Source organism: Perissodus microlepis, chromosome 11 (genome assembly GCF_051167445.1).
Source record: "Perissodus microlepis isolate ML-2025 ecotype Zambia chromosome 11, ASM5116744v1, whole genome shotgun sequence".
NCBI lineage: Eukaryota > Metazoa > Chordata > Actinopteri > Cichliformes > Cichlidae > Perissodus > Perissodus microlepis.
Window position 1 is genome coordinate 22,838,063 of NC_140471.1, and position 24,053 is coordinate 22,862,115.

Below are 24,053 nucleotides of genomic sequence, written 5' to 3' on the forward strand. Positions count from 1 at the left end.
TAAAAAAAAAGTTTATATGATGGGCTATGCTTAAGATAAAGCATTAAAAAAGCCACACTGACCTACTTTGGTGCTCACACACACACACACACACACACACACACACACACACACACACATATATATTGCATTCAATATATCAAGTCAAATCTATCAGTTTCTTCCTTTTATAGCATTTCCTGTTTGTTAATTCTCTGTGTGGACAGTAGTTACGTATATGTCACCCCCTTTATCTGTTGTCTCAACAGAAATGGGTGAAAGGTCCTTCAGAGTGGAATTTTCCTCACTTTTCTCCTCCTCAACACGAACCAGATGTGTGCTCCTGGGCTGTACCCTCTCTCTCTCCACCTCTCCCTCTCTTTCTCTTTGGACCTCTCCCTCTTTCTCCCCCTCTCCCACCCTTTGTTCCCCCCTTCCTTAAAAATGCTGCATCTGCGTGTCCCTTGCTCATATCGTCTGAGGCCTCGCTCCAAAGATGGACCGTGCGCTGCTGCTGCTGCTGCTGTCCATGTGGGCTCTGACTGGAACCGTATCCCTGCAGGATTCAGGTAAGCCCTCCATCACTTTCACCTGGAAGAGCACTGATCCCTGCATACACAGTTAACGCAGCTGGACTGAATGCTCTTTAGTGATGCCATTAGGATTTTCCCTGAAATGCTTCATCTTTCTCTAAGTTGTAGTTTGAAGTTTAGGTGCGCACATAGCTCGGATACAGACGTACGCAATTAGTCAGTTGGAAAGTGGCAAATGTTGGTCATAGTGTACTAATTAAGAAACTAAGATTTTATTTTAATGTTTATTTTGTATGTATATTTTGCACGTAGCCTACATCATAAATGTATGGCTTTCTAGTCAGTAGTTTGTGATTGCAAAGCTGTTTTGGATCATTGTTAACCTTCACATGAACAGTTCCAAGTCTTCCATAATACTGGCCTGCATTTCATAGTGACTAATTAGTTATATAATATCATAGGTGCTAAATATGTATGCCATGTCTGGGACGATCATGTGCTGCGCATTCATGTTTGTGTGCACATGTGCTTTTGGGGAGAGTGAATACAGCAGCGCACACATTTTCATTCTGAGAATCGAAAAATGGGGCACCGAGTTTGTTTCCCCCACATCCCCTCCCCTTTCCGTCTCAAATGACAAGGTCATGTTGATGTTTATGTACAGTAATTCACTGTGGTTTTTATGATGCGACTGGAGTATGACTCAGAATTGCATGAATTGCATTTTAGATAAACTTTCTCACACAAACATGCTCACTTTTCAGTGAAGAACAAGATTGATAGCTGAAAGGCACAGAGTAGCAAAGCCCGCCATCGAAATACCTCTTCGTTCTGCAACCTGGGTGGCAAGTGTTTGCCCGGCCACCCACACTGAATTTGCTTTCCTTCACAGAGAAAACAGAGCAGAATTGGCAAACAAAATCTCTTTACGACACAGCGTTTGTCTTTTTTTCCCCCTTTTTTATGGGGGGCCGTGAATGAAATAGGAGTAAACAAAGGGGCAATTACTGTGTAACAGTGTGTGGGTATCACAACAGGGTCATGTCCGGAGAGGCTTGTGGGAGAGGAGGGAAGGAGGACGTGTCCACGACCCTGCAAAGCTGACAGTGACTGTGGCAGCAAACGCCAGTGTCTGTGTGACGGCCAGTGTGGTCTCAGCTGTGTGGCTCCAGGTAACTATGTGTATGCATGTGTGCTGTCAGTTCTCACTTTGAAAAGCATTGTGGGCTCAGCCATTAAAAGGGTGTGTGTGTGTGTGTGTGTGCAAATGCGTACGCATACGCAGCTGTGCCAACATACATCAGTGTGTGTGTGTGGTTCTTGATGGAAAATAAAATAAAAGCCTTATGCCAGTGCTGAACAGAAGCTTTTTTATTATGCTTCTGTGCTGTAAAAGGGAGCACTGTGCGTGTATCCAGACTCATTATACAGCCTCATTTGTGCTCTTTTCATTTGTCTCCTGCACATTCTCTGAATTGTTTTGTTCCCTGCCTCTTGTTTTCTCTCCTCTCTCTGGACCATCTCTTTCATCCTCAGGTCGTACTTGTCCCTGGCCTCTACCCCACAGCAAAAACGCAGAAGCTCGCCTCCTCTCTCCCACTCACTCCTTTTCTGCCCTGCTTGAAGTGCGCTGCAAGCCAGGATTCACATCGCCCAGCGGCATGGATGCCACTATTCGCCGTTGTCAGGGTGACCGACAGTGGAGTGGTGATGAGACCATCTGCACAGGTAGGTTTGAGGTCACGGGAAAATGTTCTTTGGTTCTTTCGGGTTTCTTCCTGACAGGTACTGGTCAGCTAGAGGTCTATGCAGTGAACACACACAGCTGTTTGTGGGTGTATATGTGAGACGAGAAATCCAGAAACCCTTCTGTGATTTGTGTCAACGTAGACATTACACAACTGGGACCTATTCTCCCCATCACCATAGCAACCAGAGCCTCGGTTATTCAGAGTGGGTCTGAAGATTTTACCATTGAACTGTCGAGAACTTCAAAAAGGAGACAAAAGCTGAATACACAGCTGTGTCTGTGCATGCATACAGTATGTCTTACATGTTTCTTATCTTAAATACAAAGAATATGCATTTCAAAAAATATGTGTGCAAGAACATATACGTGTGCAACATTTAGAGGTAAACAAGTTCAACACAAAGATACACAAGCATGTTTTATTTTTGTTTTTTAGAAAACAAAAATGTAGAACTTCCCAGAGCATCCCAAGCTGCCTTTTTTACTTCATGGGTCATTTTGAATAATCCCAACATTTGGATTCTTTCGTAAGATTCATAAATGCCACGTTACATGTAAGGGCAAATAATTTGGACTTTATGGACCAACTCAGAAAGTGGAAGAATTACAACTGTTTACTTACTGACATTTGAATTAGTGGTAAAACATAGTGTTACAGAAAAACAGTGTGAGCGAGTCATTAAAACAGATGTGAAAACACCAGAGAAAGAATTCAAGCTAGATAGAGCTAATATTGCTAATCAGCCAGTGAGCCTTCTAGATGGATCATACATTTCTTATCACTCATTAGTTATTGTGTTACTGTGTTAGATGATGGTACAAAACACACCCGCATGTTCTCCCCATGTCTGCAGGGTTCTCTGGCTTCCTCCCACAGTCCAAAGACACACAGTTAGTGGGGTTAGGTTAATGGAAAAACTCTAAATTGCCCAATGTGAGTGCAAATGGTTGTCTGTGTCTATGTGTTAGCCCTGCAACAGACTGGCAACCTGTCCAGGTTGTACCCTGCCTTTTGCCCTAAGACAGCTGGGATAGGCTCCAGCCCCCCACGACCCTGAAAAGGATAAGTGGAAGAGAATGGATGGATGGATAAATAAAACTAATGGCAGCCTCTGTAGGAATCTTGCATTTATATAGCCTTCTAAACTAAATCACAAACACTTAACGTCAAAATATTACATCAGCGATGTTGAACTGCCATGACAGAAATGGAGAAGCACACAACTGCCAACAAAGAAACATTTTATTTTTAATATAAGAAACATAAAGAAAGAATAAAAACTAACTATGGTGTATGAAGTCAGTCCTGTTGGGGGTGGAGGCAACATTATTTAGTGCAAGAAAACAAACTAAGGAGCAATTACAACCAAAAACAGCCTCTTACAAAGGAGAGACACAGTAATTGAGCTCTGAGGGCTTTTACAGATCATTGGCACACTGGGCTCAGGTGTTTCCAGTGATGCTAATTGGGAACAAACCACACCTCCTCTCCAGTACCTGCTGGAAGGATCTGCCACACAGAAAGCAGAAAGGTAGGCAGTGTATTTGGTGCTATAAACAGATGATTCCCTGTTTCCTCCGCTGAGATTTATCTTTTATTTATTTATTTTTTTGTCACGCAGAGCTGAGTCAAAATTTAAAGTTATTATCTCAAAAATGTCTATTTCCTCAGTGGTGAGTCAATACGTCACAAATTTGAGATAATAACCTGAAATTTTAACTTATAGATGACAATTTATTTATTACAGTGGCTTCCATAGCAACGGGACTACCATACACAAGAGCTGAGATGAAAATGTGCTCACTATAGCAGACTTTCTTCTTGTCTGCAGCTCATGTGTGTGTTTTTGGAAACTGTGTTTGTAACATTATTTGCTTGTTTCAGTTGTATTTATGCTGCTGCTGAACTAGAGGGCAAGATGCAGTCTACATATGGTCAAAATTATAATGTAAGGCTCGACAAAATAAACCTACCACAAAAACCAACAAGGCAAAAAAGACTAATTACGGCCTCAAAGTGTAATCACGCATAAACACAGGTTCAACTAAAACTTTGCTCATGCTGTGTTTAAAGATATAGGTTGGTACTAGATCTATAGTAAACATGTGACCAGCGTATTGGAAACAGAAAGGCATTTATATAGTACTCTTCTGGTCTTACTGACCACTTAAAGCGTTTTAGACTGCAAGCCACATTTAACCATACATTTGAAACCTAACATGCCTGTCTTTGCTCTGTGGGAGGAAGACAGCGTCCTTGGAGGGAACCCACGCAGACACACAGAGAACATGCAAACTCTGCACAGAAAAGCCTCGGGAAGGTTTGAACCCAGAACCTTCTTGTGCTAAGGCGAGCGTGCTAACAACAGAGAAAGAGCGAGAGGGAAGAACAAATGTCAATTCAAAGAGAGCAAGTTCAAAGGCCTTCGATTCATGTTAATTTACAACCAAAGTGCTTCTCTGCCCCAAGGTAACCGTGTTGTTTGAATCAGGCTTGTGAGCGGCAATGTAAACTGACAACAGACACCAGAGTTTATAAAAAATACATTGCTTATTTAAATTATTACATATCCAAAATTAAAACCCAGAAGACAGGTTGTTAAAAAGCAAACCCACTTGAAGACTACTGCACTGCCACTGCAAGCACTGTGGGCTGCAGATATTTTATGTTTCTGTCTCGTGAAATATCGAAAAATAAGCGTTGATTCTGAATTGATTTCAAACAAAAGGCATCCTCACTACTTCTCCTCTATAAAGTTGCAGCGTGCAACACAAGGTTCTTCTTAGGACCTCCCCAGATCTGATCAGTACTATTGCTTAGGTCAACCTGTCAACGCTCATGATAACAATGTAATTCAGCTTTAAAGGTCTGAGGCCTGTTACATTAATCGCCCACCTGCAGCTACATGCTTTCCTAGAAATCCTCAACCCTGCTGCGTTTCAGTCTCACCCTCAGGATTTTTTCACCAATTCAGAGATGAAATAAGGATACAATTCTCAGCTCGCTCGTAGAGTATCCTCCTTCTGAGAGACAGGCAGAAGGTAGGTGGGTTTAGAGCGTGTGAGAGTGTTTGTATTGTGTGTCCTTTGCATGTGTGTTAGAGTGTGAGCCGAGCTCCTTCGTGCCTGCTGAGAGGCAGTGGGCGGCAGATCACTGTCAAAGTGGCACGGAGCTGCGTGCACGCTGCGCCAGCGAGAGCGAGTGTGAATGCGGGTCTGCTGTGAGTGAGGGTGTGCGTTTAATAACACGTAGAGAGGTAGATGTGTGTGTGTGTCGTCCAAGCATTACTCATGCTGGGGACATGCCTTCCTTATGGGGACAAAAATCAAATCAATGCAGTTTAACATATAAATGTGAGGGGTAGAGTAAGGTTGGGTTTAGGTGAGGATTAGGCAAATAGTAGTCATAGTTGAGGTTGAAATAAGTCTCCAGGAAATTAATGTGTGTCAATGCGCTGTGAAGTCAGAGATACACGACTGTGTTTGTGTGTGTTTGTGTGTGTGGGCGACAGATTACAGTCTGAAAGCTCTCTTGCTCACGCTGCTCGAGGCCTTTCTGTTCCCAGTTCTCTTCTCCTCTGCTCTTTCTTCTCATCCTCTTTTCCTCTCATCTCTTTCTCCTCTCATCCGCTTCCATCCGAGGCCTCTGATAAGGTCTCTCTCTACAATAGGAGCCAAGGACAAGTGTGCAGCTCTAGGCTTTTCAGCTTGTGTTGTGTGGATATGTCTCTGTGTATATTTTTATTGGAAAAAAAACCCCCATAGTATAAAGAGGTCTAAAGTATATGGGAACCGTGGTGTACCGTTACATCTTTCATCTCGGTCTAATTGGTGCATATTTAACGCTGTTTCATTGAATAAATTTTTTTTTTTTAAAAATCACAGTTTTACAGTTTTTAGAAGATGAATTTGGTATACCTGCTTTATAGCACTTTGGTGCTGCAGCCTGTGTGGGTGGCAGCGGTACAAGGTAGGAGCAGGGCGGTATGTGAAAACAGAACTCAGCTTTGGGCTCTCAACTGCAGCCAAACAGAGTCGTAACTCTCCCTCTCCCATAGGTCCCTTTACATTCTCACATTAACGTTTCTCGGTTTCAGAAACCAAGATAGCCCTCGGGCGAGCACTGTCTCTACCTTTCAAAGCCGTGTTCAGTTTTGAAACCCCGCGCTTGATGCAGCTCAGGTCACTCCAGCCTCTCTCCAAGCACCACTCTTGATATTTATATTTCCACAAGCGTGAGGCACTCAAACATCTAGGAATGAACAATGCCAGGTGTTATACAATCACAGTTAGAGCTGTGAGCTCGGGGACGTGCGGGGCGGCGTTTCACCTGCTCGTCGAACTTTGATTTATTATCTAAGAAGGCCTGTTTCAACTTGAATAAAACAAGACACTGTGTCAAACGCCTCTGTGGGTCACAAACTATATGGAAACCTTGGTTAACACAAGTCAAATGAGATGACATGATGGCTGGTCCTGCTCTCTGTTTTTCTTCCTGTTTTATTTCCTTCAGGTTTTTTCTCGATTTCCTTCACACATGGGATGAGTTTGCATTCAGGGCTTTTTGTCACAGCGGCTCCTTAAGACGCAGATATTTTAACCCAAACTACCATCTTTTTCTAAAACTAGCTGTTAGGTCGTCATTGCCCAAAACTAACCAAACTATACTCTGATAGCAAACTCTGATAGTAGATTTTACCTTTCTTATCACATCTATGTCACTCAATCGAGTGCTTTTTTGGGGTCATTATGAGTCATTATTATCATCCACTTAATATACTTAATGTCCTGGAAACAAATGCATGAAGACATGTATGCTATTGAATGCTTTACTCTTGCAATGACTGCAGTTTTGTGCACTTTAGTGCAGTCTGATCTTTAGATGTTTATATGTACTCCTGCAGTCTGTAATGCCTGTGATTATAGTTAGTTAGCAGATAAATGGAGTAGAGTAGACTGGGTCTTTTTTGCCACTGAAAAATCTTGCAACAACAACACAATAATAATATTAATGTTTTTCCTAAAAAGTGCAATATTTGCCAATGAAGTGTAGTTCAGAGTCAGCGTACCAGTAGATACAGAAAAGAAACTGTGTGTATTTTGACTTTGTACACTGACTTACCATTTTGTGGTTACATCTTGCTAGTACTGAGCTGGACCCCCTTTAACCTTCAAAGCTGCCTTAATTCTTCGTGGCATAGATTTATCAAGGTGCTGGAAACATTCCTCAGAGATTTTGGTCCATATTGATGTGACAGCATCCCACTGTTGCTGCAGCAATAAAGGGATGGACATGGTTAGCAACAATACTTTGGTACACTTTGGCATTTAAAGGATGCTCAGCAAACCCAAAGTGTGCAAAGAAAATATCCCTCTGGAACATCATACCCCCACCACCAGCCCGGACTGCTGATACAAGGCAAGAAATGTTGTGGCAAGAATCGAGACTCATCAGATCAAGCAACATTTTTTTCAGTCTTCTACAGTCCAGCGTTGGTGAGCCTGAGTGAACTGAAGGCACAGTTTCCTCTTCTTAGGTAACAGGAGCAGTATATGTTATGGTCAGCTGCTGCTGTAGCGCATCTGCTTCAAAGTCCGCTGTGCGTTGAGAGAGGCTCTTCTGCATATCTTAGTTGTAACACGTGGTTATTTGAGTTACTGTTGTTCTACTATCAGCTTGAACTATTCTCCTCTGACAGTTGGCATCAACAAGACATTTTCACCCAGAGAACTGGCTACGAGTGGATATTTTCTCTTTTTCAGACCATTCTCTGTAAACTCTAGAGATGGTTATGGTGGAAAATCACAGTAGATCAACAGTTTCTGAAATAAACAGACCAGATACAGAGTCACTTGAAACACCTTTCATATTCTGATGCTCCATTTCAACTTCAGGAGGTCGACTCGATCATGTCTATATGATCAAATGCACTGGCTTACTGCCATGTGATTGGCTGATTACATATTTGCATTATCAAGCCGGTGAACTGATGTACCTAATGAAGTGGCCAGTGAGTGTATTTTATTGATAGCATGTTTAACCTGCCATTCACTGCCTCTTGTTTTCTTTGACTATCAGAGTCACCTGAACCTGCTGCTGTCCAGACTTGCCCTCTGCCCGAGGAAGTGATCAACACCTTCAGCATTCAGGGAGACGCTGCTGTAGGAACATCCATCCGCTACAGCTGCCTGTCTGGGTGAGGGCAGGGTTAACGCTGAGTGTGAATGTGCGGGGGTCTCAAAACTTGAAATGCCACAGAGATGGAAATGGAGGAAGTGAGAGAACGGAGACGGAGTGTGAAGAAGAGGGAGGGAGTGAAGGGAAGGCTTGAATACAGCAGAGGTGTGATGAGCAATGAATGGCAGGGAATTCATTTTGATCTCCCAGCTGACGATCTCTCCATTGAGCTAACTAGGTCATTACAGTCTAATCTTGTATTGACTCCCCTTTACGCACTGACTCATCTCACAGGATAAGATGAGCCTGAGTGGATGTGTCAGCCAGAGAACTGTGCACACAAAATTTAGTCACTCTCAAAGAGAGACGGTGGAAAAAGGAAACATTTACACCTTTTTCTCCATCGCATTTAGTCAGTACTGTACATGTCGCACCACCATCTGTCTCCAGCACTCTTTCCTTTTTCTCCTGCAGGGCGGATATAGTGGGGAGCAGGGAAAATTTCTGCCAGGAGAATCAGACCTGGCAGTATCCTCACCCCATCTGTAAAAGTAAGTGTACAGGGCGTCCTGTGCTGACTAACCATCATGTGTGAACATGCATGTGTGCTACGTTTTCTTCACTCTCAGTGTAACTTCATCCATTTTTAGCAGGTTAGCAGAAAATGCTTGAGTAGCGGATGATCAAACTGAGTCTAAAAATAACATCAGCTCAGAAATGGTTTGTTTTTCCATCATTTGTAGCATGCATGCATTTCTGAGAGCTGATATTTAAGAAATACTGAATCAGAGAAGCCAGACAGAAACACACAGACACTCTCAGGCATGCATCTTTCAGGAGCTACTGCTCCGTTTTGCAGTGCTTCTCTGCCATCGTGTGGTCAAACCTGGGATTTCATGGCCTGTTTAACAGAAACGGAAAATTCTTTGAGGATAGTTCTCGAATCAGGCCAACTCGAGTACGGCTGGGCCTGTCATTTATTAAAACATGTTAAAGATAAGAGCGAGGTTACTTCAAGGTTTTAAACAATGATGAAAATTTGAGCAACTGTGCATTTGTCCTGTGAAATAGTAACTCTGCTCCTGTGTTTTAAATGTCAGCAAATCTTCTGATTAAGTTTACTGATAAACCTGCTTTCTTCACTAGAAGTGTACTGCCAGCCTCCTACAGAGGTGGAGCAGGGCTATGTAGTGGCTGTCCAGAAGACTGAGTATGAAGTGGGCTTTGACATCCACTACCTGTGCAAAAAGAACTTCCTCCTGGATGGACCCCAGATGATCACCTGTCTGTCCAATGGCAGCTGGAGTGCGTCGCCCCCGCACTGTAGAGGTGAGGAACGATCCAATCTAATATCCGGACTATTTAACAAAGCTGAAGTAAAATGTAGAGAGACACCTTTGCATAAAGTCCTAGAAACTCAAATAAATGTGCACCTACACACGGCAATGAATAAACACAGCATTATGTGACTGATGTTTATATGATACTTTCATACCTTGTTGGTCATCCTCACAGCTCGTTGTCTCATTCCTGCCGAGCGAAGCCGTGTGATGATTGGTGGCATGAAACGCTGGCCGTTTGATGTTACAGATGCCATGGTTCCCCACGGGGAAAACGTGACGTTCTTCTGCAAACATCCTCGTAAGCAATGCAGCTTCACCGCAATCCAGACCTGCTTTAATGGAAAGCTGCAGACACCAGCCTGCTACCTTGGTAAACCTGCACCAGCCGCCGTGCCCGGCTCTTTGTCATGTGTAACTAACCTCTGTAACGCCATGAAGTGTTTCTAATAGTTGTGCAATCTTATCGTTCTTCAGAGCCGACGTGGTTGCAGTATAAACTCTTTCCTCATCGGCTGGTCTCGGAAATTGAAGCATGCGAGCCCGGCGATGTGGAGTAATGACCTGCACGTCTGATCTCGAGCCACCCAGCGCTCATGACAGACACTGTGCCACAATTCGAGCACTTCCAAAACACACGCCCTCCGTACACCTCCTCCCTGACCGCTCTGCAGCTTCTCTGTAACCATCAGAGCTCCGGCATGTTAGATGCAGGGACTGTTTTTTTGATTTCACAGCTTTTGTGGATCAGCAGCCTAAGATGTCTTTCTTTTGGCCTCACGGGGTTTCACCACTGCTCTCAACTTTTCTCTCTTTGCCCTGAATACTATTCAACTGCAGGCATAACTGTGAAGTAATTCAAACAAATTGTGCCATAGGTGCAATCTATATGCAATCATGACTGTGTGTGTGTATTATACAGTAGTACCAACTATACCCCTGATGATACCTTCATGTAGCCTAATTCATAATGACTCGACTCTGTGATGTTTCACTGTGTGATCTTTTTTCTTCTGTTGAGCCCGACGCATCAAGTCTCAAAGCTTGTAAGTTTTTAACATGAGAGATTTGAAATAAAATATTGTCAAAATGCTTTGCTCTCCAGCTCTTTGATGGCAAATAAAAACCCTCCTGTGTGATTCCACTTTACCTCTCTCCTGCTTTGCCCCCTTCTCTTTGATTCTTGGGAGCACAGAGAGCCTTTCTTTGCAGGCTGCAGGTTCAACAGTACTCATAGGCTGAACATGGCTACTGGTCGGACCCGGTAGGCTGCGACACCATAGCAACTCCCCTTGACCCCTCCCTCCCACAGCATTCGCAGCATCACCCTTTACACTGCACAGTCATATTTGGTCCTCCGGAAATATCCACAGCTTGGGTAAGCCAGTCCCTATGCAGCGAGAGTATGGGTGGAGTATAGTTTAAAATCCAGTTTTTAAATGTATCGAAAGCGTGTCCGGTGCGTGTTACGCCGGCTCTGACAGCACGGCTGGAATAAATGACAGCTCACCGGGAAAGTTTGTCCTAAAGCTGCGCTCGCGGTATCTCGGACCCTCGGCTCTAAAATGGCTGGCTGTGGGTCCGAGGAAGCTCCGGTGCAAGGGGAAGGATCCGCTCCACGCCACGACTGTGTGTAAATATACATGGGGGGTTTTTCTACTCCGACGCGCGCGTTTGCGACGGCGTTGTCCCAGGTCCGAGAGCCGTCAGGGCGCACACGCGGAATAATAATAACGTTGGCATTTCGGACCTAGGACTGTGCGTAATGGCGTCCTCCGCGGATAGTTCTTCTCGGTTTATAAGCAGAAAGGGGGTAGAACAGGCTGGTTCTTGCGAGCCTAACCGGGTATGAATAATGTTCTGATGCGAATTTTATAAGGTTTCATCATGTATGATGAATGTGGACAGAAGAAGTGTAAGCCGGGAAATGAAATTTCACTCGCATCATTCGGACCCTTCTGTACTCCCGTTTTTTTTTGTTTTTTTTTCATTATCGGTGATCCGTCGATTAGGAATTGTGAGCTAAGATTTGGGATCATGTAAAGTGACAGCACGTTTGCTGTTGAGGAAGAGGGTCATACGAGTCGTTCATCGATTCGGCCCGAGGATTTAGGGTGAATAGTCTGCACGCTGCTTATAATATCACAGCACTAGTGGGTTTGGGCATTTCGCACTAAAGTTGACCCCAATAATCCCCAGACTTTTTTCTTCTTCTTCTCCCAGCCAGCCAACTAAGGATATTTATTTAATAACCTTCCTCTCCTGGTATAAGCAAAAGGCTATAATTAAAATGCACATTTTCTTTATTATAATTGTCATTATTTTAGTGTCTAATCTATTATTTTACTTTTATTTAAAAGAAATATAACTAGGTATGCCCCAAAATGGATTCTCAGTTGGCTTCAGTCCTGACCAGTGGCAGCCTGGATGTCCAAAATGGCAGCCAGTGTGGAGAGGGATCAGGGCCAGTGACAGAGACTTTATTGGACCCAAAGGACGAAACTGCACGCAGTACTGTACCAGGTAACCTCCAGCCATGCCCTGTCACGGCAGCAGTGACCATCAGGCAAGATGCTCTATCAATCAATGGGAAAAAGCCAGAGGTGGGCGGGACTTATGAGCCAGCCTCTCAGGAAACAACTAAGATTGGTGGGCTCAGACAGCCAATTACAGTAAAGTCTGGAGTGCCTGTTTTGCACAGCCAGCCAATAAGAATCAAAATTGTTGTCCCTCCACGGTGCAAGAGGCCAATCACAAACTCTGCTATCAGCCTGACCAAAGACTTTGCTCTCTCAGAATTTCAGGGACCCGTGTTGGTCTCTGCTGAATCACAGAAGAAACGTGAAATCTGTGTGCCAGCTGTTAAAAATGAAGGAGAAATCATGGAAGTTACTTACCAGAAGACTGAAGAAGAAGCCGAATCATTTCCTGAGACAGAAGCAGAGAAACGGGATAAATTGTGTAAAGACAGAGACGTTTTGGATGTTGAAATTGTCCACATTGATGGGTCGGAAACTCCTTTTACTGCTAATACAGTTAAGTTTTTAAGTCAGCCGAGGATTAAAGAGGAAACTACAGAGAGGGAAATTCAGAAAAATGTTCCTCTAATTTTGCGAGAAATGGACTTGAAGTGTTGCAAAACATTCAATGAGGTTGAAACGGAGGAGCAGACAGAACCTCTGGACCTGAGTTTGCCCAAGAAAAGGGAGAGCCGAGAGAGGAGATACGGGCGTTTCTTGGATGACTCGGGCTGTGAGAGCTCTCTGATCATGGAGGTGGATGAATATGAGGGAGAAGGAGACAGAGACATAGTAGAAGAGGACGATGAGGGAGGCGGCACAGATACTCTTGAAGATGCTCTTCTGTCTCCCTCTTTCTTTTCTACCTCTGTTTTGACCTCTCTCTCTTCGATAGACTGTGACACTGAAAACCTTCTTCTCATCGATGACCAGGGAATTCCGTATACGCTCAATCCGGATGGACTCAAAGTGCCACAAGTCAATGCTTCCAGGGTGGAGGATTCTCAGTCTAATCGTGCTAATTCAGAAGAAGCAGAAGAAAAGGAGTCGTCGCTTTTGGCACCGTTAGCAGGTCCCAGCCAAAGTACAGATAATGCACTAAATGCACCTTCTGGTGATTTTTACCCCTCGCCACCCCCTATCAGTGATTCTTCATCACTAGGTGATGATCAGGATAAAGCTCCAGAAGTCTTCACAAGTTTGATTACAAACTCGAACCCTTCAGTGGCTGCAGAGCCGAGCGTTAAAGCTGTTCAGGATGCCAGCTCTGTTTTGTCCCCTTCCTCTGGGATATCAGTCCCCACCCAACCCATTCAACTTGTCGCAAATCCTGGAGGCAATGCTCCTGTTCTCCTCCTTTCCTCCTCTTCTCACCTCTCCTCGGCTCCACTTGGTCTCTCTCTTCCCCTTTCAGTTACTCAGACTTCACATGGTGCTTCCACTCCCATGTTTCTTCTCCTTTCCTCTGTACCTTCTTCCTCTGGTGAGTCCACCGCTACCTCCACCCCTATTGCTGTCCTCGACTCCTCGACCGGCCAGCTGTCCCAGATTACGGCCGCAGCTCCGGTCTCCCTTCCTCTGTCCTCTGGTCAGGTTAGCACATTGGGATCGCCTCTTCCTACACTGTCTCACCCTGTCATCAGACTCAGCCCCAATAACCCCCCTGTCATCCTGTCTGGCATGAATAACATAAATTCTGGCTCCGTTCTCACGTCTCTCACTGTCCCTTCATCCACTATTGCCCTGCAGGATGACCACAGCTCAGTTCCTCTTATTCAAACTCAGATCACTTACTCTGAATCAAACCCTGGAAATGAAGCCATATCTGCTCAAGAGGTCTCCAATGAAAACAACAAGCCATCAAATTTTACAGCATCGTCTCCGAGACCGCCGTCTGCTAGTTTGACCTATGACTCTTTATCTCAGCCCGCCTCAGAATTAGACGCCCAATCACCTGACTCCAAATCAGACCTTCACTCTGAATATTTACCTCTGGATGACCATCTTTATTTCTCTAACACGGCTGCTCCTACCTCCCCTTCTATCGGACCTATCCTACCCCCTGGTAAACTTGACCCGCTAGATCCACTCTCTCCAGAGCCGTCACCCAACACCGCGGGCTGCCGAAGGGTGCTGTACTGCCAGCTGTGCCCGAGGGTCTTCTTTTACCTCTCCGACCTTGAGCGCCATGCCATCACCCATTCGCAGAAGAAGCCTCATGTTTGCCAGCAATGCGGCAAAGCCTTCAAACGCTCCAGCCATCTGCAGGTCAGCACAAGCTAATCATAACCATCATTTCATCCTAAAGACAAGTAATAACAAATGAATATGTTGGCCACTTGGGAGCAGCAAAAACAAACTTTAATATGTGTGTAAATGTGCAAATATTGTTCATGAACAATTAGCTGATTTATTCGAAAAGCACCAGCCACACTCCTGGAGACAAACCTGACATTGGTGCATTGACCTGCTTGGTACTAAACCACAGATGAAAGCTAGTCAGTTTAATAATATCAATACAGTACACCACAAAACTCTGGAGCCACTCCTCATTTCTTTATGTTATGCTAGGAAAATGGGTACAGAGATTTACTGAAACATGTGCAAACATGCAGCATATAAGGAAAAACAAAAAATTATTATTTGGTATCACTACCTTTATTCTTCAAAGTTTTCCAGGCTTCTTTAAGGACATTCAAAGCTTTTTGGGGGATGTTGGCTGCTTTTGTTCTGTTCTCTGTAACAACAACTGCTTTATTTGTATAGAACCTTTTAAAACACACAGTTCCAAAGTGCTTCATAGTTTGAATAAAACCAAGTATACATGTTCCAGCATATGGACACACAGTCAAACACACTCATTCTTACATAAACACATCAAATGTGAACTATGGCCAAAAATAATGGGACGATAATTAAGGGGAAACTAACTATAATAATGACTTCTCCTGATTGGCTGATGAAGGGCGTTCCAACAACCTTAAAAGCTTGATCTTCTCCGGATTTAACATAAGTGTACGGAACAGGTAAGAAACCCTGATCATGTGATCTGAGAGGCCAACTGCTGTTAAAAGGTCTCAGTAGTTCTGCTGCAGGAGCCCAGCCATGCAGGGCGTTATATGTTACTGATAAACGTTTAGAATTCATTTGATTTTCCGTGAAGGGAAGCAAGAGTAGGAGTGATGTGTGAGTGGCAGTACACTTTTGAAAGCAGAATGCACTCCTTTCATTATGTTTAGTCCCCAGCACCTTCATTACTGGGGGCTGCCCACACTAAGCCAACGGGGGCCCACAGTGGGGCTTATTGTAGGTCTGCAGCCTACCCACAGTATGCACACACTCCAGATGTGAGATGCCCCACTGGGACATTGCCGCCACCAACTTGTATGGCGTGTCGACCTGAATGCATCTCTCTCACACACATGCACAAAAGCTACAAGCCCACTGTCCAGCTCTTTATGGTAACATCAGTAAAATCTGCAAACAAAATATTTGACATTCTCACTTAAAAAATAATTAGAAGTTATAGTTAAGTCTCAAAATAGCTGCCAGTCGGTTTTATTGTCCAAGCAGTTGTTTTAGCTCCTCTGTCATCAAACACCTGACATCTTACTCTCTTTCTAGGTGAAATATCAAACTTAGTCAAGCTGCTGCCCATCTACACACGTATGTAGAAGTTAAGCAGTAGCTATGGAGTTGATATTTAGAGATTTCTGCTCCAAATACCAGCTCCTGCTGAGGCAGACATTATCAGATATACTAAAAACTCACAGTGAGCTAAAAGAGCCAACGAAGCTCCACAAAGATGAGAGCAAACACCGAAGGAACAGCTCGCCTCTAAATCAAATACATATACTTTCCTCTGGACCTGTAGTGCTTTTTATTTATCTAGATCATTTTGGTGTGACTTACCGAGTTGTATTCCACTGAATATAATGGAACTACAGTAAATAGACTTTGCCTTGTGGGGCTCAAAGCACCAAAGATATATAAAAACCTCAGCAGTCATGCCTCTTTTTCAAAATTATGGGCTGATTATTCCAAAATGCTTGTTATGAGCATTTTCATGAAGGAACTGTTATAATTCCTGCTCGTGTCAGCATGACAGACTGTAAACATTAATGGCTTCACCCCCCACCAGCTGAGCTATAATTTTAGTCAGCTGTTTGCTTCTTTTGGTTGGCAGATGTAGACAGCAGAAAGAAAATAGTTTTACATGAAATTTCTCATGTATTTTTTTTCAGTTTGATGGTTTGAGAACCACAAGGCCCTTTAGTTCGTTATTGGTAAAAAGAAAGCAGACATCTCTACAGAGGATAGCTCCAGAATACAGCAAAATAAAAATAAACAACGTTACAGAGGAAAAGTACATCAATTAGATTCTTGGGCTATGATAGTTCATTTTTGGTTCACCGCCTCCCACAAGCCCTTTTACTTGCATATAAATGTCACTTAAAATGTTGTTTATATGCCTTTGAGTAATCATTCGGATGTTCGTCTCTCGTTTTAAACAGAGACACAAGCACATCCACACAGGCCAGAGGAACTTTGTGTGCCCCATCTGTGCCAAGCGCTTCAGGGAGGCAGGTGAGCTCCAGCGCCATCAAAGGGTGCACACCGGAGAGAAGCCCTACCAATGCCAGCTTTGCCACACGCGCTTTGCCGAGCGCAACACCCTACGGCGGCACACCAAACGCAAGCACCCCTACCACCAAGTAGCCATGGAAATGCTTAACGAGAGAAGAGACAGAGGAGGCAGCCGAGGAGACGGAGGAGGCGGTGGTGCGTCAGGAGTCCAGGAGGAAGAGGAGAGTGCTGAATGGTACAGCTCCACTGTGTCTAATTTGGATAACTCAGAGTCTGAGGTGGAAACGTAACACTTTAAAGTAAAGGGAGTTAGGGGAGAAGTGCTGCTGATGATATCTAACTACAGTTAGACTCTGATCTTTTCTTTTTATTGACTAAGAATCAAAGAAGGGAGCACTTTCATATTTATTGTTTTTAATGTTAATTTATTTATATGAATGTACATTACTCCCATTCCATTTTAAGGGCCAAAACACAGCCTTCAAAGTCAGATGTGACTTTGAATTAAGGGAAAACTCATTCTTGAAGTCATGTTTTCTGTGTGTGTGTGTGTGTGTGTGTGTGTGTGTGTGTGTGTGGGAATTCATAACATTAATTAAAACGCTAACAAGTCCTCATGAAGTTGCGTTCCCATGCAATCCACGATGAAACCCTAAAGTGCTCGAAAAAGAAAGATAGCTTATGAACTAAACAATCCTCTGCTCTAGTCGTGTATATAAAGAGTACTACTTGTAAGAGCTGCACTTCTGCACTATCTCATATGAAAGATATAATCTTTCCTACCGTCAGACACACTGTGAGGAATTTGCACTCGTTTTCTTTGAACTCAAAGTTATTTTTTTTACATTGTGTATGAAAACGCTTACTTTTAATTTCGTTGCCGCTGTTGATCTTCTGTATTTAATCCACATCCTGTAAGAGTTTGACCAAATGTTTTTTGAGTTATTCTAATATAAACTCTATATTCAATTTTGTTTTTGTTTAAATTTTGAATATTGTTAATTTATTGGTATTAAATTTTCACAAAGCTAACTCTCTGTTTCTGCTCTTTCTTTTCCTCCACTTTAAATAGTATAAACAGACTGTATTTACATATCGCTCCCACTGTTTTGAGCTTCTGTATAGAGTGTGTTTCTGTGTAAGGACACTGTGACCTGCAGGCTGGAGGAGCTGGAGATCAAACCACTGACCTTCCAGTTAATGAACACATAGTTCTGCTTGCTGAGCTCCAGCTGCCCCGTTTTTCAAAAACAAAAAAAAGCAACAACAAAAAAAATCCTTTTTATGTGTGAAGCTACAACACAAAACCAAAATACACCCATTAAATTATAATCTGCTAACACAATTTTAATATATAAACTATTACAATTGAGCGTTACATGCAGACTTTTGCCAAAAACAAAAGAAAAAAACTCTACATTGTATTAATTTCCCTGTTATTTCTCTAATATTTTACTAATTATAATACATTATAGCAGAAAGACATAACCCCATCCTTTCTCTGTGCTTGTTGCGATTTAGATACAAGTTTCAAGCATCACAGTTTTCATCACAGTGACAATAAAACTGTCGCTTCCAGTTAAACTAAGTCTGGTTGAAGTCGGGTGATAAATGCAATCCATTTTGATCACAGTTCCATGAACTTATCCTGCTGCACTTCTAGGGAAAAGGAGAATATTCCCATTAAGTTTGAACTAATCTTCAGTTTGTGTCTGATCACTTTTTTGTCAGAGAAGAACGGCTTTTACCCTCCTACAGGTAGTACTCTCATTCAGTATTTGTCTTCTTTAGTTTGGATCTTGTGCCGAGGCGCTTAAATTCACTGTCAGAGCATCAAATGGATTTCACCCTAAAATAGCCTGAGTTTTGAACACTCCCAGAATAAATGGCAATGATTACCCACTGATGAGCCACATATCCTCCAACAATTCCTTCCTACACCTTGGTGCTTTCTCGGGGCAGCGCTAATAAAAAAAATCTTAGAATGTTTTTCCACTCAAATGGCCTCCAGGGATATGAAAAGCCTAATTCCCCAATATTTTCCCATTCTTCTGCAGATACAACTATTTCCACTTCACTTTTCCATTTATCTGTATTACTTTGGATGCTTACTTTTAAGAATTGCAAAGCCTCGATATTATTTTATATCTGTTCTCTTGTTTGTTTGTTGATAGGAAGACATTCAATATATCGGTTTCTGCTTTTTTTCTCAGCCCCTCCTTATGATTTAATTTAACCTCTCCAAACCATTTTTTTTTCTTTTTCTGCAAAGTTTCTCTGTGTATAAAGCAACAGTAGGCTGTTAGGTCTTTACTAGTCCATACTTCAAATCTGGCATCTTTTGGGGGGTAAAATCTGAGTCATTATGTTTATTTCTCTCTCTAAGTCACATTTTTTGATTACTTTCTGGTAAAATCTAAAGGCCAACTTTATTCTGGTGGTTTTTTAAAAAAAAAATTTTGTTCACTTTTTAGTTTCCTTTCTGCTAGCATAGCTCGTACTAGAGGTCCTAAAGTTTTACTGTTCTCTATCTCCTTCCACCTTGCTTTGTAGGGAGTTATTATAGCTCAAGAGGTAAAGCTGGTGGTATGAAGGTTGATAGTTCGATCCTTGGCTGCTTCAGTCTGCATGCTAAACCCAAGTCGCTCTCCGATGCATCCACTGGGGTATGAATGTTAGACAGAAAGCTCTTAAGCATAGAAAAAGTGCTTGTATGAATGGGTGAATGAGGCATGGTGTATAAAATGCTTTGAGTGCTCAGGTAGAGTAGAAAAGCACCATATAAGAACCAGACCATTTATCACATTGTGGATTACACAACACAGCCTCCCCTTTCAAGTCTTTACACAGCATGAAGTTATTCCTCTTAGTTAATTTGATCCATTTTTGCCAGCTTAATCACCACAGAGGAGATTTCCATGATTTCCTATGATTAAGAAAAAAACCCCCCATTAAGATTCATGGATCTGCTTGGGTGTGCAGGCTGACCACTTGGACAGCGTCCAGGGAGTAATTGAGTTTGGAAGCCGGGCCTCTGTTTTTTGCACTCTCTCAATTTTCTGCTCCATTTAAGCCATGGAGCCTAAGAGAGGTAAGCTGGAGATAAGTTATTAAATACTGTATCGCTCAAATGACCTGACTGGGTCGTCATGGGCGTCCCATTCTTCATTTCTACGCCGGCCATTGTGCTGTTTGAGCAGCGTTGGCCTCCTGAAAGGCTTGTGCTGAGCACCTTTGTGTTTTAGTTTAGGAAATTCACTTTCACAGAGGGTCAGTGGAAGGAGAAAGGTGTGCAGAGTGTGAGGATCAAAGGTTAACTGAGGAGTTTATTAAGAGTGGTTAATTTACTCCTGTGAAATGCCCTGTGCTCGCAGATAGCCGAGCATTAAAAAGCAGATATTTTAGCTTTACCTCTTTGAATTTTTTTTAATTACAAGGAGACTTTAGGGATGTGTAAAAACTGAATATGGTAATAATTGCTTTGAAAAAAATAATACCACTTTATTACCATATTTTCTGCAGAAATTGCACTGCTATCAGTGCAGCTTCAGTTTACAATTTTCAAGTTTGTCTTAAAACAATGCTAACAAACCCTATTCGCATTGTGGGTTAGGACTGTAAGTAACTGTAATTGCTCCCCTTGTTCATGCCTGTGAGAGGATCCCTCTTAATGGCACTTCAGTGTAGAGATGGGGAACAAAATCCACAATCAGAGCTCGCTGTAAGAGCTCTGACGTTAGGCTGAATTTAATATGACTCAGAAATCTGAATTTTAATGAAAGAGGTGGCTTACAGTATGTTCAGGAACCAAATTCCCTCTTTGTATTACTACTTTTCTGCCAAAGGCCAACAAGGACACACTGTCCATGGAAGCTAAAGTGTTAAAACCTTTTAACTAGAGCAAACATCAGCTGGATTTGTACAAATTCATGCTGAGGAAGCCTCTTATTTTAGAGTTTTAGAGGTCAGTTTTGCACAAAAGAGGACCGTGCTTTGTACTCCATCTCTTCTGCTGGCCTAATATCGAGAAGCAATGACTTCAGTGCCAGTATGCACAGGAAGAATGATTACAGCGCGACAGACAGACTGGAAAAATATGAACCTGTCAAAAAAATTAAGGGAACACTTAAATCACACATCAAATCTTGATGAATGAAGTACTCAAGTTGAAAATTTTTACTTACATACATTTCTGATTGAGAACAAAATGACATAAAATCAAATAATGATTGTCCTTCGAAACCAAAATGAAAAAACTTTTTTAAGGCTGGCAAAATTTTTCACGTGTTCATTTATTAGTCATTTCATTAGGCACACCTTGATATTCCCGTTTGCCTGTTGAAATGTCTTCATGACACGGATTCAACAAGGTGCTGGAAACATTCCTCAGATATTTTGCTCCATGTTGACATGACAGCATCACACAGCTGCTTTCCATCACATCTCAAATGTGCTCTATTGGACTGAGATCTGGTGACTGTAGAGGCCATCTGAACATCTGGACATGGTCAGGAACAATACTCAGGTGTTTAAATAGAAAATATCCTCCACACTATTGCACAACCAGCAGCAGCACTCTGAACTACAAGGCTACAACGCTTTATTCATATCTTTGTGTTGTTTAGATCAAATTCTCACCCTACCATCTTAATATCACAGCAGAAATGTAGACTCATCAGAGCAGGCGATGTTTTTTTCTCGTCTTGAGCCTGTGTGAATCGTAGCCTTAGTTTCCTGTTCTTAGCTGACAGATGTGGCACCCAATCTTAAATCTTCTTTTTTCCACATTCTGATGCTCAGATTGAACTTCAGCACTACGTCCTGTCTACATGACTAAATGCACTGACTTGAAGCAGTGTGATTGGTTAATTAGATTAGTTTTCTTAAAAAAATATTGCTATTTGCTGACTTCAAAACTACAGGCTATGACCCACCTCCTCCATTTTATAAAAACCCCTGTCACCTAACAGCTCCTCACTTTTTTGTTGAAGAAGCCAATTGAAGTGCTGCTTACCTACTGTGAAGGTCACTTCGAGCGTTCACTTAAATCGGTGGCCTCCTATCAGAACGAGAAAGAACAACACAAAACAGATTCGAGCCCTTTAATTGACACCACTGGGCTGTTGCGTTGCTGAGCTTACAAGGTCCTCAGCGCGCGATGGAGATGATGAATATTCAACCAGTTGAATGTGTGAGCTCAGCAGTCCAGCTGGAGATGTGTGTGCACTGTACAGTATGCCTGTTTCTCTGTGTGTGCTGGCTGCTAACTATCCAGATTGCACCGAGCTTCAAAGTGCAGTGACTGACAGACAGATGGATGATAGACAGACGGAGGACAGGAATCTGTAGAGTCCGTGTTTGAAATTTCCTTGTGTGTGTGTGGCTGTGTTTGTGCTGCGTGAAGTGGAACGGGCAGCAGGCCTTCTGAGTGGCACAAGGCACATCGCCAAGTGATTGAAGTGATAAAGGTAGAGGAGGAGTGGAGAGACGGACTAGAATAGATCCAATGATGAACGACCAGGGAGAGGCAGCAGATGTAATGAAGTGAGCTCGGCGTGTGTGTCTCAGCTTTTTATTCCCTTTGATACATTTGGCACTTTGATATGTTTGTTGTATATCTGCTCTGTTGCATCACAGACAGCCCATTATTGTCACTGAGAGCCAAAATGATGTAAAGCTAAACAAACCATGAAAGCTTTTTTTTCTTTTTAATCCAATGTATATGACTGTCATTGCACAGTTCAGCCACGCGAGGGCACACTTACACTTAGGATGTGCTGCACGTCGGGCTCGTTCTCTATGTCAAGCCTCTCAAATGGTGGAGAGATACTTACACCAGGGTGAAAGGCAGAAGACAGCGACTCTCTTGAGAGCTGCATCACTCAAGCTCTGCAAATATAACAGACTGAGGAGGCGGTTACGACTAAAATATGAAATCAGTGAATGAATTTTACAAGCCAAATGATAGACAAAGTGAGTTTTTAGCTCATTAGCCACATAAAAAAAGATGGGTAAGCCCAGAATAGCACAGAGAAATATGATATCAAGAGGGAAGGGTTAACAGCGTGCAAGCTAATTCGCTCACCAGACACAGTGCAGGATTAACACTGTGGAGTCTGTCTGTGCATATGTGTGTGTGACAGAGAAGGAGGGTAACAGGTGTTAATCAGAGAGGGAGTCCCTGCTGCAGAGCAGAGGGTGAAGCTGTGATGGGGGGGGGGAGGAACCAGAGGAAAAAGCAATTACATCACCTTCCCTACAATAACATGGCATGCTGTCAGTGTTTATATATATGTGTATGTGTGTGTCGGAGCAGTGTGTAAAATGCTTTTTACAGGGCATGAGAGGAAAAGCTGCCAAAGGTGAGATTTTATAATGATGACAAACACAGACGTACTGTGCAAATGGCACCTGAAAGAGCGCTCTGTCTATAACCATCTATTAAATTAAGGTTCCCATTCATTTTGTCTTCCATTAGTTGTTCCATTTTGTTCCATGGCAACCGTAATTGGCCCATGCAGTGCTATCTCTGCTCCGTGTTCTCTGATTAGTGGATCTCCGTGTTGGTGTCTTTCTCTCCGTATCAGATAAAAAGAGCTTTAACCCACTGTCTCCCTGTCACCACACTTCCTGTCCTCATCAGTAAGACTTCCGTCATATGTGTCGGCCTCCTTTCTTCACCAACTTTTACCCGTCGCCTCTGCCTCCGCCTCTCTACCTCCCCTCTCTGCCTCCCCTCTCTGCCTCCCTTCCTCTCCATGACCTGCTGAACCAGCACACACCCGTCTGTCTGTCAAAAGGACTGAACAGGTGTCTCTGCTTCAACCTCACTTCCCCCACTTTCCCCCCCTCCCCTCTGCAGCATTAGCCACACATATACATGCATACACACACACGTATGTATACATGTGTAGACATCATGCACGCACTGGCAAACACTGCTTGTTTTTGAGGTGAAACTTGGCTGGTTTTGCTGGAACCACACTGTATAGTGTATGCTGACGGTCACTAACTTACTGACCTGTGACTCTCTGTGTGGTGTCTCATACACACACACTCACACACTTGCACACTTGCACATACACAGAACAGTAAATCACTTTAAGTGGGGGTGACCTAAAGGTGTCTTGACAGGAGCATATGAGCCTGCAGCCGTGCTTCAGTACA

The 24,053-nt window shown here is 43.0% G+C and overlaps 2 protein-coding genes across 7 annotated transcripts; both read left to right on the top strand.

The window, feature by feature from the left end:
- The first annotated feature begins 438 nt into the window (after positions 1 to 438).
- On the top strand, positions 439 to 10,873 carry ntd5 (ntl-dependent gene 5). The gene is made up of 8 exons (XM_084943669.1): positions 439 to 548; positions 1,550 to 1,684; positions 2,049 to 2,240; positions 8,342 to 8,459; positions 8,915 to 8,991; positions 9,587 to 9,769; positions 9,956 to 10,153; positions 10,258 to 10,873. The coding sequence occupies exons 1-8, from the start codon at positions 476 to 478 to the stop codon at positions 10,338 to 10,340; spliced, it is 1,059 nt and encodes a 352-aa protein (XP_084799795.1). The 5' UTR covers positions 439 to 475; the 3' UTR covers positions 10,341 to 10,873.
- Positions 10,874 to 11,063: 190 nt separating this feature from the next.
- On the top strand, positions 11,064 to 17,918 carry LOC146377830 (uncharacterized). 6 transcript variants are annotated; one of them, XM_084943662.1, is made up of 4 exons: positions 11,169 to 11,894; positions 12,004 to 12,045; positions 12,141 to 14,567; positions 16,814 to 17,918. In XM_084943662.1, the coding sequence occupies exons 3-4, from the start codon at positions 12,165 to 12,167 to the stop codon at positions 17,174 to 17,176; spliced, it is 2,766 nt and encodes a 921-aa protein (XP_084799788.1). In that variant the 5' UTR covers positions 11,169 to 11,894; positions 12,004 to 12,045; positions 12,141 to 12,164; the 3' UTR covers positions 17,177 to 17,918. The 6 variants fall into 6 exon arrangements, with proteins under 6 accessions (XP_084799793.1, XP_084799788.1, XP_084799789.1 ...); XM_084943663.1 differs by having other exon boundaries at positions 11,169 to 11,409; XM_084943667.1 differs by lacking the exons at positions 11,169 to 11,894; positions 12,004 to 12,045 and adding an exon at positions 11,064 to 11,158.
- The last annotated feature ends 6,135 nt before the right edge of the window (positions 17,919 to 24,053 follow it).